The sequence below is a fragment of the Chelonoidis abingdonii genome, chromosome 13, assembly GCF_003597395.2.
Source record: "Chelonoidis abingdonii isolate Lonesome George chromosome 13, CheloAbing_2.0, whole genome shotgun sequence".
Lineage (NCBI taxonomy): Eukaryota > Metazoa > Chordata > Testudines > Testudinidae > Chelonoidis > Chelonoidis abingdonii.
The window spans coordinates 9236009-9251426 of NC_133781.1; the positions used below are offsets into that span (position 1 = coordinate 9236009).

General features: G+C 39.9%; 1 protein-coding gene across 4 annotated transcripts in view; it reads right to left on the reverse strand.

Moving 5' to 3' along the window:
- Nucleotides 1-15418, reverse strand: part of MYH10 (myosin heavy chain 10) — a 141504-nt gene that overhangs the window by 22245 nt on the left and 103841 nt on the right. For all 4 annotated transcript variants that reach the window (XM_032801673.2, XM_032801672.2, XM_032801670.2 and 1 more), the window contains 9 exons: nt 14933-15002; nt 14668-14828; nt 13531-13639; nt 13295-13426; nt 11518-11724; nt 9868-10005; nt 9091-9214; nt 1711-1882; nt 313-525 (listed from right to left, as the gene is read on the reverse strand). In XM_032801673.2, the coding sequence (XP_032657564.1) occupies nt 313-525; nt 1711-1882; nt 9091-9214; nt 9868-10005; nt 11518-11724; nt 13295-13426; nt 13531-13639; nt 14668-14828; nt 14933-15002 (1326 nt within the window). The remainder of the gene's footprint in view (nt 1-312; nt 526-1710; nt 1883-9090; nt 9215-9867; nt 10006-11517; nt 11725-13294; nt 13427-13530; nt 13640-14667; nt 14829-14932; nt 15003-15418) is intronic.

The window sequence follows — 15418 nt, forward strand, 5'->3', positions numbered from 1 at the left end:
CCAACTCTACCTCGCTCACTGTAGGACCTCGGCAAGTCACTTCACCTCTCAGTTTCCCCATCTGTATTTTTTTGCAATTAATAATTTTCCTTCCTCAAAAAGGTACTGAGGTGTAATTCATTAGTTTTGGTAAAATACTTTGCAATTGTCAGTTGGAAAGAGCTATATGGGGAAGTTATTAAAGCCAAAAATCTTTACTGAAATTAATTTCAAACTAAGGTTACATGAAACATCTTTATGAAATAACTGTTTTCTCTTTAAATTAAACCTGGACTTTAAACTGTATCTTTTTAAATGTGCTGGTCACCCCACCTCAATTCTTGCTGTGCTGCAGTGGTATCCAAGGTGTCTTCCAGCTCAGTCTTCAGTGCCTCCAGCTCCTCGCTTAGGTCTCTCTTCTGCTTTTCAGCCTTGTTGCGTGATGCCTTCTCAGATTCAAGGTCCTCCTGGAGTTCTGCAATCTGAGCTTGCAACTCTCGTATTAGTTTCAGTGCATTGTTCTTCTGAACTGCTTCTTCATCACCTCTGTTAAATATGGACACAGGATAAGGAATGGGCAAGAATAAGATCGGATATTAAAGATGGAATAAGACTTATTCACTACCAGTTCACGTAACGGAATCTGAGTTACTGGAACAGAAACAGATTTTACTTAAAACATCAACAATCAAAATGCACCTTTAAACAAACGTACATTTTTAGCGTATTGAAACTAGTACCTCAGTTATTAAGAGACACTTAGGGATGTTGGGCATTAAAGTTGTCTTACTTCCAGTCTTCCAATTCTCTAACACCTGTATTAAATTCTCCCCAAAATTCATCTCTCTCATCGGTATACTAAGACTTCTAAATCATGAGTCATGAAAACTGACATGTCTTTTGCAGTCGTGTCTCTGTTGCACGTTATATTTTTTAATAGTGTGACTAAGTTGTGGATTTTTGGTAAGAAACCAAAGTACAGCAGCAAGATTATTTTAAAATAGTGACCAGAGTGGGGAGACCCAGCACAGAGCTGATTTTAAAGGCCCAACAGCCAGGAAGGTGAAAGAGCAGTTCTATTACCAGCTCTTCTGGCACATTTAATATCACAGGCAACTGAACGGAAAAAATCGGCAGAGCTGCCCAAGTAGATCAATTGTTTTAACAGATTGTTTGGTGTAAAACAACCAGTTAAAAATAAAGTAACTGTAGTACATTTTGGTGCTGCCAAACCCATATCAATAACCAGATATTAAGTTTAAAATGTAGTCAGCCACCCCCAAACCAAGGCTTATTAACATAGCTCTCTCTCTCTCACACACACACACACACACTCTCCCAGCCCAATTTCTTACTGTGCAGAATTTTATGTGGTTGGTGTCAGAGAGAAAATGCAAATTCTTGAATATTTCTTGAGGAGTGGCAAAGCCATTGACTGACTTATGATTAAGTGGTCTTGCTCTCTTGATGCTGAATTGTAATATGCCAACTGCAGTCCTTTTAAGGTGAAGTGGGTTGGTAAGTTAAAAGCTCTTTTGCAGAGTAATCCTAGCATACAAACGCAAAACCTCTTTTTACTACAAAAAGGAACATACTGATATGGCTAGATTCTCATTTATGCCAAAGCTCCTTTACACTACTCTGGCAGTCTAATCTTGAAAATGGATTAAAAATAAATCTGAAATGAAAATCCCATTGATTTTATCTAACCACAAACCACCAGTCTCTTACCTGGCAAGAGCAGCCTGCAGCTCCTCTTCTTTCTTGGCTAGTTGGATCTTTAGCTCTTCAATCTGGGCTTGCAGCTCAGCTATTTGGTCCTGAAGGTCTGTTGTTTCTCCATCAAGTTTTCTTTTAGCTTTTTCCAGTTCTTGACGGGTCTTCTCTTCCTTTTTCAAACGCTCTTTAGAAGGATGAGAACATACTCAATATAGCTCTTTCAGTATATTGTATAAAAAAGGATGGCAAAAAGTCTGCAGATAGCAATTTTATTGGTTGTGGACAACTGAATGATCAACTACTAATTCTTTTAATATCAGTAGGGGGATCGTTTTAATCCTCTTTTCTTGAAAGTCTGCTTTGCATAACTAGGTCAAGACAGCAGAGCACCTGGGGGCTGGTCTACACTACAGGGTAAAATCGATTTTAGATACGCAATTTCAGCTACGTGAATAACGTAGCTGAAGTCGAATATCTAAAATCAATTTACTCACCCGTCCTCACCGCGCGGGATCGATGTCCGCGGCTCGCCATGTCGATTCCGGAACTCCGTTGGGGTTGGTGGAGTTCTGGAATCGATATAAGCACGCTCAGGGATCGATATATCCCGTCTAGATTAGACGCAATATATCGATCCCCGAGCAATCGATTTTAACGCGCCATGGCGCGTAGTCTAGATGTGGCCTGGGTTTCTCCTTCTCTGGAACAATCAGATGGAAGGATTTTAGTGCCTCTCCATTTCCAGTTTCATTCCTTCTTGGTTAGCAGCATCTGTCAAGCTTTCAGGCAAGTATGATTAAAATTTGTCCTTTTGCAATATCTGCAACAGATTGTCTGGTCTCTGATGGCAGGACTCCAGGAAACACTTTAAGGGACAAAAGAGGACATATACCCCAGGGTCCTAGTAATCAGTCACCTGTTGGGGGTGGGGAGGAAAGATTTTCTCCCTTTTTTGTATTTCCAGAGAAAGCTCTCTGACAGAAGTACTACTACTCCAAAGAGAGAAGCCAGAACCTGCGTGTTTAGCCTACATTTACTTAAGTGAATGTATGGAGAGTGCTACATACACAGGGCTTATCCACTGTTGATGCTTCTTCCCTCTCTACTGACAATATGGGGATTGCGGTGGGCTTTGATTATAGCTAGTCAAGAGATCTCTACTGTTCTGTATGCGTCCTAAATGCAAGCTTTGATCCATTTTCCAATGGCATATCCAGATGTTTTAAGGTCCTTTGAACACAATGAATAGGGTGTACATCCCAAGTCGCTCTGTTCTGAACAGGTAGTATTTCAAAGCCCTTCTGAAGTCTAACTTATGCCACAGCTTTTCTTTCCCAGCCTGCAATTGGAGGACAGAAGAAGAGAAGGGCTATGATTTAAATGGAAGGGCAAAAGGACTTCGTTTCTTTCTCAAAGTCATAACAAAAGGACAACCTTGCCCTGATGGAAAACCAGGAACAGGGTCAGATGCAAGACGACTGCAATTTCCACAGTCCTGCTGGAAAAAGTGATCAACAGAATGCATCTAAGATCCAGGAAATGAAGGTCAACTGATGACAGGGGGGTCAAAAGATGGTTTGTGTTGCTTTTGGAAGACTAGGCCAAAGCTCTACTGGAGAATGATGCTGCTTTAAGAAATATGAAGTAGTTTTCGCAAGCACTTATGTCACGTGAATCAATGAGACTTTTGAAAAAATTTTACTGCAGAAACTAGTAGAGTTGATGCCATTATCCTCCCATCCACAAACACCCTTAAAGCAGTGAGGAACGAGGTTTGGACCATTAAGGAACTGTGGGCCAACCTAGATTTTCTCCAAGAGGAGTTAACTACAATATTTGCTCTTCTAGTTGAGATCTTGTCCTGAACCATGCTGTGAAAATTGAACAAACCCAGTAATACGCAAAGAAGGTGCTTTTGCAAAAGTGCAGTGTAGTCTATGCTACCTTAAAGGAGATACCCCTCCAGTTCTTACAGTGTTCTGTCACAAACCAGACAAAGAGTCTGGATTTGTTGAGGCATGGGTGTATCACTGAGCCCTGTTAGAGAAGATCTGGCATACAGGCAGGTTAAGTCAGTTCCCCTAGGACAAGACATCTGCACACTGGGCTCTCTGAAGCCAGGGGAACTTGTCAGTAAGGTGGGACTCCCACCATATGGTGGTCATCATGAGCTGGAGCTTCCTGCTTTGGGTACTTGCTGCAGAACTGGTAATGCTGCTTTTCTGTGGGACGGACAATTCCCCAGTTGGCATACCACACAAACTAGTGTCAGGTGGGAATAATCCTCTCTTTCAGGAATTATTTCTCATGGGGCATTTGGATTTGCTGACCCACCAGCCCTGTCTGATGTGCAAGGCTCAAGACAAAATCCTCCTGTTCAGATGGGCAGAGAAGAAAAGTTTAGGAGCTTAAGTACCTCCTCGTTGGTTTCAATACATGAACTCAAACGTCTTGATAAGGTTTGTTATTACCTTGCAGAAGGCTACTCTGACAGCATTTGTGAGAAGTGCCATTCCTTGGACGCTCCCTGAGCTAACTTGTGTGGAATTCTCACTATGGAATACAGGTCTTCTCCCCAAGGGCCTCAAGGGGAGTCTTTCAAAAAGGTACAAATAAAAGTCTGAAATTCTTCCCTTCCACACCTCCCTGCTCCCAGAGTGCTATTCTGCCTCCAGAAGCAGATGGTAGCAGGGTAACATTGAATCAGGACTAATAAGACTGCTTTTCAAGATGTTAGGTGAAACCGTAAGATCAGATTGAGCATTTGAAGGCTATCTCCAATGAAGACGACTCTGCCTTGCTTTGTGGCGGTCTATGCATCCAGATGAGTAGCACTTGCACTGGTCAAAGACGCACTCTCTCTCTCTCATGACTGACTACCAGTCCTCAAAGTCTCAGGTGCTGTCCCCAAGTCACTACCAAGACATCTTATTACTTTGTCCTGCTGCAGAAAGATGAGCTGCACTGAGGTAATCCCCACCCCCCTCACACTCCTCCCACCCTCATAAATGTTTCACTTTTGCCCACTTAAGGGGGTCCCTCTGGTGAGACACAGAATTTCACAAAGAATGGTTTTTCTTGGGGCAGGGTATGACTGAACCCACATGAAGGGACAGATGCCCTATGTCAGTAAAGCCATTTGATAGTCTATATAATTTTCCAGGCAGTCTTGAGAAGACAGGTTTACTATCAGGAGATGAGCAAGCAGTCTCTATGATCTTTCTGCAATGAAGGATCTCCTCCAGGAATAAGGGAAGATCATTGAAGTTCAAAAATTCTCAGGAAATAGTGAACTTCATTGATGAAAGGCATTTTTGGTAAGAATACCAATCCCGCTAGAACACCAATTTAGCAGTTTCCAAAGGACAACATTTTAGTTCCAAGTCAGAGGAAATATTTCACTTCCAGACAAGTTATGGAACAACAAAAGGAAGCAGTGGAGCCCAGGGCAGATCTGGCAATTACCTGAATCACAGAGTTATTTCCTGGGGAGGGAGTGATTGCTATAGCAAGTTGTTACGTTGAAGTGACAGATCCAGAGTAATATGAAACCTCTGGAGACAGCTTCAGAAATATCTTAGAAGGAGTCTTGAGTTTTCATGCCTGGGCTTCCAGGAAGATTTGTTTAATTCACTTGAGTATCTCAGGAGATGGGACACAGTTCAGAGAGACTGAGAAATCCCTTTCCTTACAGAGCTTAAAGTCCTTATCCCCCTCATTCTATGCCATCCTTCTTTGCATGATAGCTCTCTCCTTATACTGCTGCCAGCTGAGTGGGTTGGTTCCATCAGACCCTCCTCCACCCCACTGTCTGGCCCAATGACATAGGTCTGAAGAGGTCACAGCATGAGTAGAATGTACTGAGTGCAGCAGCTTACAAACCTCTGTGGCAAGAAGCATGGTGACTAGGGATTTTATACTTAGAAAAAGGTTCTCAGGCTCTGATTTCATGCTGTACTGCATTCAGGATAGGGTCTTGAAGTCAGCTGTAGGAAAGTGACTTGAGGACACTCTTGAGAAGCAAGAATCAGCCTAAGAAGTCCTCCTTGGAGGATACCAAAATCCTTAAACCAAATTGTTCATTGGTTTAGATGAGAAGGAGAACTCCAAGGTCTGTGCTACAAGAGGATTCAATCATTATATTAAAAATAACGGAAATGGACTCGGGCTGAAGTGTTGAAGTGACACCCATTTTGTGATTAGGGAACCTAAATGAGTCATCTGAATTATATGAGCCTTAAATTATCTGCAGTATTGCTCTAATAAAATATAGACTGTAGGCGATTTGTACTGAAGCTATTTGAGAGGAAATATTTATACTTTCCTTGGGCAAGGAGGGCAAGACGGCATACTGCATATCAACTTTAGCTTTCCATTTTAAAAAATGGTCCTCACGGTGCACCCTAATACCCACCAGTTTGTTGAGGCAAATGGCCAAAGCTGATTTACTCAGATGTTTAAACAAGCATTCCTTTTCCAGTGAGTAACTAGTCCACTTACGTCCATTCTAAGGCCTCTGAGTATCTCAAAACTGGTACACAAAAGTCAGCTGCTACCCATATTAGTTCCATTTTTGGTCAACTGGAGAAGATTCAAATGTTTCAATTCTTCCATACTCAAGTCAGTTGTAAAATATGAAGCAAAACTGCCCATAGTACAGAAGATGAGAAATTATTTCAAAATTAGGGGGCAGAGAGCAACACAAATTTTAAATATTGCACATTAAAGTGCCAAGTCGGAGTTGCACAATAACCAGACATAACACAAAATGGTTCTGGCTGTAAAATCAACTCTAAGAGAAGATTACACAAAGTTTACTTAGCAAGTGGCTGCTTAGAAAACATTTTATGGTATTTCTTATAAAAACCATGATATGAAACAATAGTTAAGAGCAGATGGGGAACCATTTCAGATAAACAGAGCATCAAGACAAGCAAAAAAACGTTATTTAGAATTAGTTATTCATGAATGATTTCTGCTAGTCAGAACAACAAATACATAGTGAGCCTATAACATTACTACGGCTGTCAATTGCAGGTAACTCGTGGGATTAGCTCAAAAAAATAAATCGTGATTAATTGCACTGTTAAACAATAGAATACCAACTGAAATTTATTAAATATTTTGGACGTTTTTCTAAATTTTCATATATATTGTAGGTTGTGTGTAACTGAAATTGAAGTGTGTACTTATTACAATATTTGCACTAAAAACAACAAAAATTTTATTTTTCAATTCACCTCATATAACCACTGTCATGACAAAGATTGCACTACGTGCAATTTACAAATGTAGATTTTTTGTTGTTACATAACTGCACTCAAAAACAAAACAATGTAAACTTTGAGCTACAGGTCACTCAGTCCTACTTCTTGTTCAGCCAATTGCTAAGACAAACAAGATTGTTTACATTTACAGGAGATAATGCTGCCCTCTTCCTCTTTACAATGTCACTAGAAAGTGAGAACAGGTATTTGCATGGCACTTTTGTAGCTGGTATTGCAAGGTATTTACGTTCCAGACATGCTAAACATTCGTATGCCCCTTCATGCTTCAGCCATCATTCCAGAGGACATGCTTATGATGCTCGTTAAAAAATAATGCATTAATTAAATTTGTGACTGAACTCCTTGGAGAGAATTGTATGTCCCTTGCTGTTGTACATGCATTCAACCATATATTTCATGTTATGGCAGTCTCGGATGATAACCCAACACATGTTCATTTTAAGAACACTTTCATTGCCGATTTCACAAATCACAAAGAAGGTACCAATGTGAGATTTCTGAAGATAGCTACAGCACTTAATCCAAGGTTTAAGAATCTGAAGTGCCTTCCAAAATCTGAGAGGGACAAGGTGTGTAGAATACTTTCAGAAGTCTTAAAAGGGCAACACTCCAATGCATAAAATACAGAACCCAAACCACCAGTGTGGAAACTGCAGAACCCAAACCACCAAAACAGAAAAATCAATCTTCTGCTGGTGGCATCTGACTCAGATGATTAAAATGAACATGCGTTGGCCCACACTGCTTTGGACTGTTATCAAGCAGAACCCATCATCAGCATGGATGCACGTCCCCTGGAATAGTAACTGAAGCATGAAGGGACATACGAATCTTTAGTGCATCTGGCACATAAATATCTTGCAATGCCAGCTACAACAGTGCCATGCAAATGCCTGTTCTCACTTTCAGGTGACACTGTAAACAAGAAGCGGGCAGCATTGTTTCCTGCAAATGTAAACAAACTTGTTTGTCTGAACAACTGGCTAAAGAAGAAGTAGGACTGAGTAGACTTGCAGCCTCTACAATTTTATATAGTTTTATTTTTGAATACAGGCTTTTTTGCATGAGTCTACATTTGTAAGTTCAATTTTCATGATAAAGAGATTGCACTATAGTACTTGTATTAGGTGAATTGAAAAACACTATTTGTTTTTTTACAGTGCAAATACTTATAATCAAAAATAAAGTGAGCACTGTACACTGTATTCTGTGTTGTAACTGAAATCAATATGTTTGAAAAATGTAAAAAACACTGTAGTATTGACAGTGTGATTAATAGTGATTAATTTTTTTAATCACTTGACAATCCTAAACATTATTTTAGAAAAATGTCATTTGACTGTTTTTATCATATGAAATTGTGATTACCATCTGGAAAAAGGCAAACACCTTTTGCTATTACTAAAAAGATGCATCTAGCGCCTTGAATTTTTAAAGTAGTGTTTGTAAATTAAATGGGTTTCCAAAAGCGAAGAACTAATAGCAAAGACCAGCAATAGGTTAGTGTGGCCATATGTGACACCAAAATTGGTATGGCCAAATGCTATGCCAAAATAGAAGAAGTCTGATGCAAGTGGAACACATAGCTAAAGAAGGGCTGCATGGACAATAAATAGCAGCTACTGAGGTATACAAGCCCTCACAAAAAAATGCACATTTTGGCACATCTCTGACATTTGTCATACTTGAGACTAGTGAACACAGCACCTCCATTTTACAAAAGACTAATCTTACAACTGACCAAGTTATACAAACCATTGTTTCCCACTGGGGGGGTGAGGAGGGGAACACACACACACACACACACACACACACAAAGTGGTGTTGAAGAAGAACAAGTCAACATTAATTCACATTCCAAACCCTTCAATACACTAGAAATCAATTTGCAGCAGTTTGAAAGACAAGAGAAACATGAAGTATGCTGTACAACTTCTGCACTGTATCCACTCTAATTCTGAGATGTTCAACTTTATGAATGACTCAATCCCTAATTAGTTCATAAAACAGGGGTTCTACTGTACTCACATTTACTTTAAGTGACCTATTACTTTCTATCATACATGCCAAGTTGTTAGAAGGCATATTCAAAAAGATCTCTAACCTTCCAAATCAGTGATCATCATTTCCTGTTTGTTCTTGAGTTTGGCCAAGTTTTTGGCCTTCTCTTCTTCTTCAGCCAGCTGAGAGGTGCATTCAGCAATTCTATCCTCCGTTAGTTTCTTTTCCTAGTTGATAAAAAGAATGACTGTTAGAGTATATAAAATACCCTGAGGCACCAATAGAGTGTGACTGTAGGAATTCTGTACAGAAATGTTATACCTTAGTACAAGCTTTATGTCAACTGGCTGCAAGTTGGCATTACTGCTTAGTTTGACTAGTTGCCAAATAACAAAAGCCCTCATTTAACAGTGATCGGTATTTGGGATGCCACACCTGAGATATAATTTTTAGATAGTGTCTACTCAACACTTTTCTGAAAGCACTGAAAACAAACCACTTGAAAGTGGAGCCCCCATAAAGGTACCTCAAGTTGGGTACTCAAAAACTGGGGCACTCCAAATCCTTAGCCATTGTCGACAACTTAGGCCTAAGAATATATATTGTATTTGCTATTGAACACTGTATGAGACTAAGTGTGATAAATACTCCCAAAGATTCTTACTAAAAACTTTGCATTTTGTATTTCAGCTGTAGGAAGCAGCTCAGGCCTGCCCCCCCAATAAGATCACAGTACAAGGACAGTCTTGGAACGATTGAGAATACATTGAAAAACATGTTGACACTGCCAGAAAGCCTGAAGTGTCCACTGAAAGCTGCCACCTCCCACATCTTCGTCTAACATGAGAGGTTTTACTTACATCATATACAGGTTTCTCACCTTCAAAAATTTGGAATTTTGGTCCTCCAGAAGTAGGATCTCTTCTTCCATCTTCTTGATTTTAGCTTCAGCAGTTACCTTTTCAAGCTGCAACTTCTGTCGAGCTCCTTCTTCCTCATCAAGTTGCTCTTCTAGGTCCTAAGAAAGAAAGCACAATTGCTTGTTTTCATGTTTTCCATATTTCCCATCTGTTCCAAGTCAACATAAGCACAACACTCCTCGCTATTTCTTAAAAGGCCCCCACTGCTTTCCAGAGTAAAGCACTAACAATGAAAAGTGGCTTCAATTGTAAGAGCCTTAACCTAGTATAAAGCAACTTTATACTAGATAGTCATGATCTGATACACTACCCTAAGTGCAAAGTTGTGCTTATAAATCTCAATTATACGACAAGTCAGGAAGTTCAAGTGTATGCTATCCAAAGCAGCTAACACAGCCATGTTGCACACATTTGGTACTGCTGTATGGTATATTAACTTTAACAGATGTACACTCAGTGGGGCAGAGTATATGGCTCCCAGAAGGAATGCAAGCCAATTGGTCTGTGAAATGGGACTGGTTTTTTCACATTTAATTTCCTTTTACGGCCCCCCATCATATTAAGCTTTATTTATATCAAAGCTTCCCCAGAGAGCCACTTCACAGACATTTAAATCTAAGTTTGAGTGTAGGAGGAGGATGAGGAGAGGGATCCAGTGAAAGAAGCTTGCTGGAGATCATAAAGGATCTAGATCCCTAAGAGGGTTTCTGAGACTGGTTTGGCCATCTAGATATATATGTAAGTGAGCTGATATTAACAGCACTTTTCAACACTTCAGTTGCAGCCATAGTAACATCGTACTATTTTCCATTCATTTACAGTTGTTTCTCAATCAGTTTCTCCCACAAAACTTGGAACACCACCTGAGTTCTTCTGGAAGAATGTGAAAGATTTTTAGGAGCACTTTCTGGCTTTCAGATGGTTGCGTGATCCTTTACACCTGAGACTTTTTTGGAAGTCCCCCTCCCCCAACTCAAGTCTGAAACAGAAGACCTAACCCACATCAAGATGCAGCCATGAGAGTGCAAAAGAAAATCTGAGCAACTTGGAGTGGACAAAACAGTCTTTGCATGCTTTGGTAAGGCCTAGTGAATGGATTTCATTATGGTCATGAACTAGCATGAAACATTTCACTTCCATCTCTGAGGAAATCACATGGATCTTAGTTCCCCCAGGGAAGCACCTAAGCCCTGTGCAATATATTCCCAATACCCACCCCACTTCAAACGGTATTAAAGTTCCCTCAAGAGCCATGCTGCCATCAACTTTCCACCTGCACTCAGTGCAACTCCCAAGAAAGCCTTTTAATTATGAGTCTGCATACATATACTCAGGGAAAATCCATGCTTATTTCAAGAAGGATGATGTTGCAAACGTTACCTACTCCTTTCTCCATTTTTTCACCAAGTATTCATACCCATGAAGACCACAGAATTTGTACAAGATGCTAGGATATTGCTTTTCACTCTCCCTACCTTTGCCCCAAAGGAGTGATTGTCTCCACTCCTTTCATTCCTTCCAGGCGAAGTTACTGGAGGTGACAATATAGCCCTCATTATTTAGCACTCTTATCATATGTCCTTCCAATTGCAGTGTACTGAAAGGAGTACCTGAATATGTGCCTGCATCTTTTTCTTTTCATTTTGAAAGACTTGGTTCCTTTCCTCTTCCTCCTCAACCCTGGATTCCAGATCATGCAGAATTTCTTCTAACTCTTGTTTTTTGGCAGCCAGACGGGCTCTCATCTCCTCAGCTTCAGCAAACAGCTCTGTCTCTGCCTGCAGCTGCTCTGCAAGAATGTTCTTTTCTTCTACAATCTGCAAATGTTACAGAACAGTGAACCCTCAAGCATCTCTACTACCGTGTTGCCAAAAGGCCTCACATGAGATTAAAGACATGATAATTACAGAAGTTGAAAACTAACATGTACCCTTTTCCAATAAGTCACAGAAGTTAAAAGCGTAAGACCTATTCTTTATCTGGTCCACCTTCTGCCTCACAGCACTAGACTGTTTCCTAGAGGGTATTTTCTAAATCTTTGTCCAGTTCAGTTTTTAGTTATTCATGTAATGGAGCTTCCCACTACACCTCCCCTGAGGAGACAACATCTCGTCTACTAGGAAGAAATGTCTAACTAAGATAGTAAAATAGGTTAGTCAGACTTTACTCTTAATTTCAACTCATTACTTATAGTTATTCCCTCCTACATCATCTTAAACAATTGCTCTCCTTCCTTGGCATTTACATCCTTTCAATACTTTTAGACTGTTTGACTTAAATCTCTGTTTAGCCCAATTATCCACATTTAGTCCTTTTGACAGTTTCTGCAATCAGTCTGTCCAGACTCTTGTCATTTGTTTGCTTCTCTCTGAATTTCTTCTCATTTTTCCAAAACACTTTCTTTTTACACTGTATGCACCACCTTAGGGGTGAGGGATAGCTCAGTGGTTTGAGCATTGACCTGCTAAACCCAGGGTTGCGAGTTCAATCCTAGAGGGGACCACTTAGGGATCTGGGGCAAAATCAGTACTTGGTCCTGCTAGTGAAGGCAGGAGGTTGGACTCAATGACCTTTCAGGGTCCCTTCCAGTTCTAGGAGATAGTATATCTCCATATATTAGTCACACGTTCCTTATTTTGGGCACTTCAGCATCATGGGAGATGTCTTCGGCCCATATGAAGACGAACTATCATCTTCCTCTTCTATGATAGGATTCATCCACTTAGGCCACCCAAATTCTCTTTTGCATTTTTTGCTATTGTATCAAAGAGCAAGCTCAAGTCTAATTTGATGTCCACTATTTCTTCTGGTTCTCTTGAAATTACTGAGCTTATCTGATTTCAGATTATTTTCCCTAGATTGAAATTAATTTTATTTCCTGCTTTGTAGATTCTGCAGTATGAACTCTTGTCTTCACCAATCAATAACCAATTAAGATTTTAAATGACTGGACCAAACACCCATCAGTATGACATATGACATTTCTGCTCAATATGACACACTTACATTCATCATTACTTTGATCCAGTTTCAGTTAGAAACAACCACAAAAAAGTTACACAAATATGTTTCCTCACACTGGTGCCACAGAAAGTTTCCCGGCCTGAAAATTACATTTAAAGTGTTATTGTCACCATTCTTTTTTCTGTGTTAAAAAAAAAAAAGTTGTCTGTCAAAATACCTGCTCCTCTGTTCTGAAACAAGATGATTTGTCAGGTTTGGATCCATAGATAAAGGAGTGAAATCAACAAGTGCTTTTGTCTCACATAGTAAAGTTAATCACTTGCTGTATAATGCCCTCTGTCCACAGATCTCAAAAGGAGTTCTTCACATAAGAATCTAGGGTCAGTACCTGGCCATTAGAGACTGATCTTTAGCACAACAAACCTGTTGATGTTTTCTCTCCATCTCCTCAAGTTCTGCCTCCACTTTTGTCTGTTTTTCCTTCACCTTCAGCAGCTCCTCATCCTTGGCCTGAAGTTCTTCTTCCTGTCGAGTAACCTGCAGAAGAGGTTTCACCTGCAATAGAATTAGAAAGTGAGCTGTGTGTATGGAAGAAAACATGTAGCGTAGTGTGCTACTTGCTTAACACAAGTTAAAGAAAGTGACAGAAAACAACCAACCTTTGTGAAGACTCTCCACCACTGCCAATGCCTTAGTTTTAGATATGCTGCACAATTCCTCTGCAGGACTTTTAATGCACTTAACTGCTGCTGTTTTTTTGCAAAGGCCCTACAGGCAAAAACAAAACATTTTCCACCCTCAGCAAGGCCAAGCATAAAGTAGATTTGTATTTGTGGTTGTTAGGTGATCCTCTCTGGAACACTTTTAAAGCACAACAAGCTGACTAACCCAATTTATGGGCAACAGAACTCTAAACTGATCATTCCTCATCTAAAGATCAAGTTAATACCTGAGTTCAGCATTCACATTACAAAGAGCCTTTGTGATAGGCTGACCCTCTGCGCTAAAAGTCCCACAAACGGCTTCAAAGACCGAACTCTCCCTTGAATACTAGAGATGGCCCTCCAGGACAGGTTTGAGACATATTGGTGGGGCAGAAGAGTTTTTGCTGCCCCTGCCCATTGTATTACTAAAAATAATTGCATTTTTAAAGCCATCAATACACCACCACCCAAGCAATAGTTAAGACATTCAATGGTAATGAAAATAAAATTACAATTGCATACTAATCACATAACCAGCTTAGGACTGGGCATTTGACTGGTCCAAAAATAAACTGGTCAACTGACCAAATATTGGTCAAATATTTTAAAACATTAATATATTAGAATAGTAATAGTAACAAAAAGGAGTAAAACACTATCGTCTACAGTAGGCTTAGCTTTAGCTAGATAAAAACGTACCCAAGTTATTTCAGCTCAAAAAATGTGTAAACAATTAAATGAAATACTTAAAAAAAAAAAAAAAGCAGGAAGAATGGCACCACAATGCAGTCAAGGTCAAAAAAAGTAGGCTGCCACCTCTGTCAGGACATTCTTGCTGGACTATATAACTATGTTAAGTCGCATGATCTTCAGTAAGTGTGAGTTTAGGCTTGACAGTTTGTCAATAGACATTTGACCTGTTAATTGACCAGCTTGTCAAACCTAAACCAACTATTACTGAAGATCGTACAATTTACCATGAACACACTTCTTTGGGTTAAGACAAGTCTTCTTATAAGAAAGTATGTATTAGAACTTTAAAAGGATTAAGTTTAGACTCTAGATGGCCACTTAAGTTACTCATTCACTCACTTTCTAGCCAGGTATCCTCTGCAGACGGCTTGGAAGAAGATAATGATGTCTGTGATCTTCAGATCCCGTTCTTCTTCTAAATGTGCCAAGACACCAGCTCGGAAAAAAATCTTGCTCTGCCCAATTCTGTACAAGTTGGGATCCAGCTCCAATGCTCTGATCTAAGTGGGAGACAAATCCATTATTTACAACGAAGAGCACCAAACAATATACTTTTGGCTGCAAATGTTAAATGATTTTCATCTAAATATTACTAAATGCTTACCATTCGTTCACAAGCCTGCTTGCCATCCATAAACCCCTTCGGGATTGCATTAGGAGTAAGGATCTCATACCTGTAAGTCAAAGAACAAACCATTGGACCTAGTAATGAATTGCCACCAGCACAATCATACCAGCAAACTGACATTGCTTTTCTCTATTTTTAAACTATAAGTAAGAGACTTTTCCTCACAAAGAAGGGAGATAAATGAACTGGCAGCCTCAATGTTTTCACCAGCACCATGCAACAAGTGAATCATCACCACCATGCACACACATTGGAGATGAGATATTGTTTGGAGGAGGAAAGGTTAATGTCCAGAAGCCAACTCAAAGAAAGTTGGCGTTTTAGACATTTAAGTACCTTATTCCTATACCTGTGAATACTCAAAAACAGAACTGACACAAATACACTAAGAAGAGAGGTGTGGGAAGTCTTTCCCTACACATTAAAAAAAAAAAAAACGCGTGTGTGTGTAGTGGCTCTGTG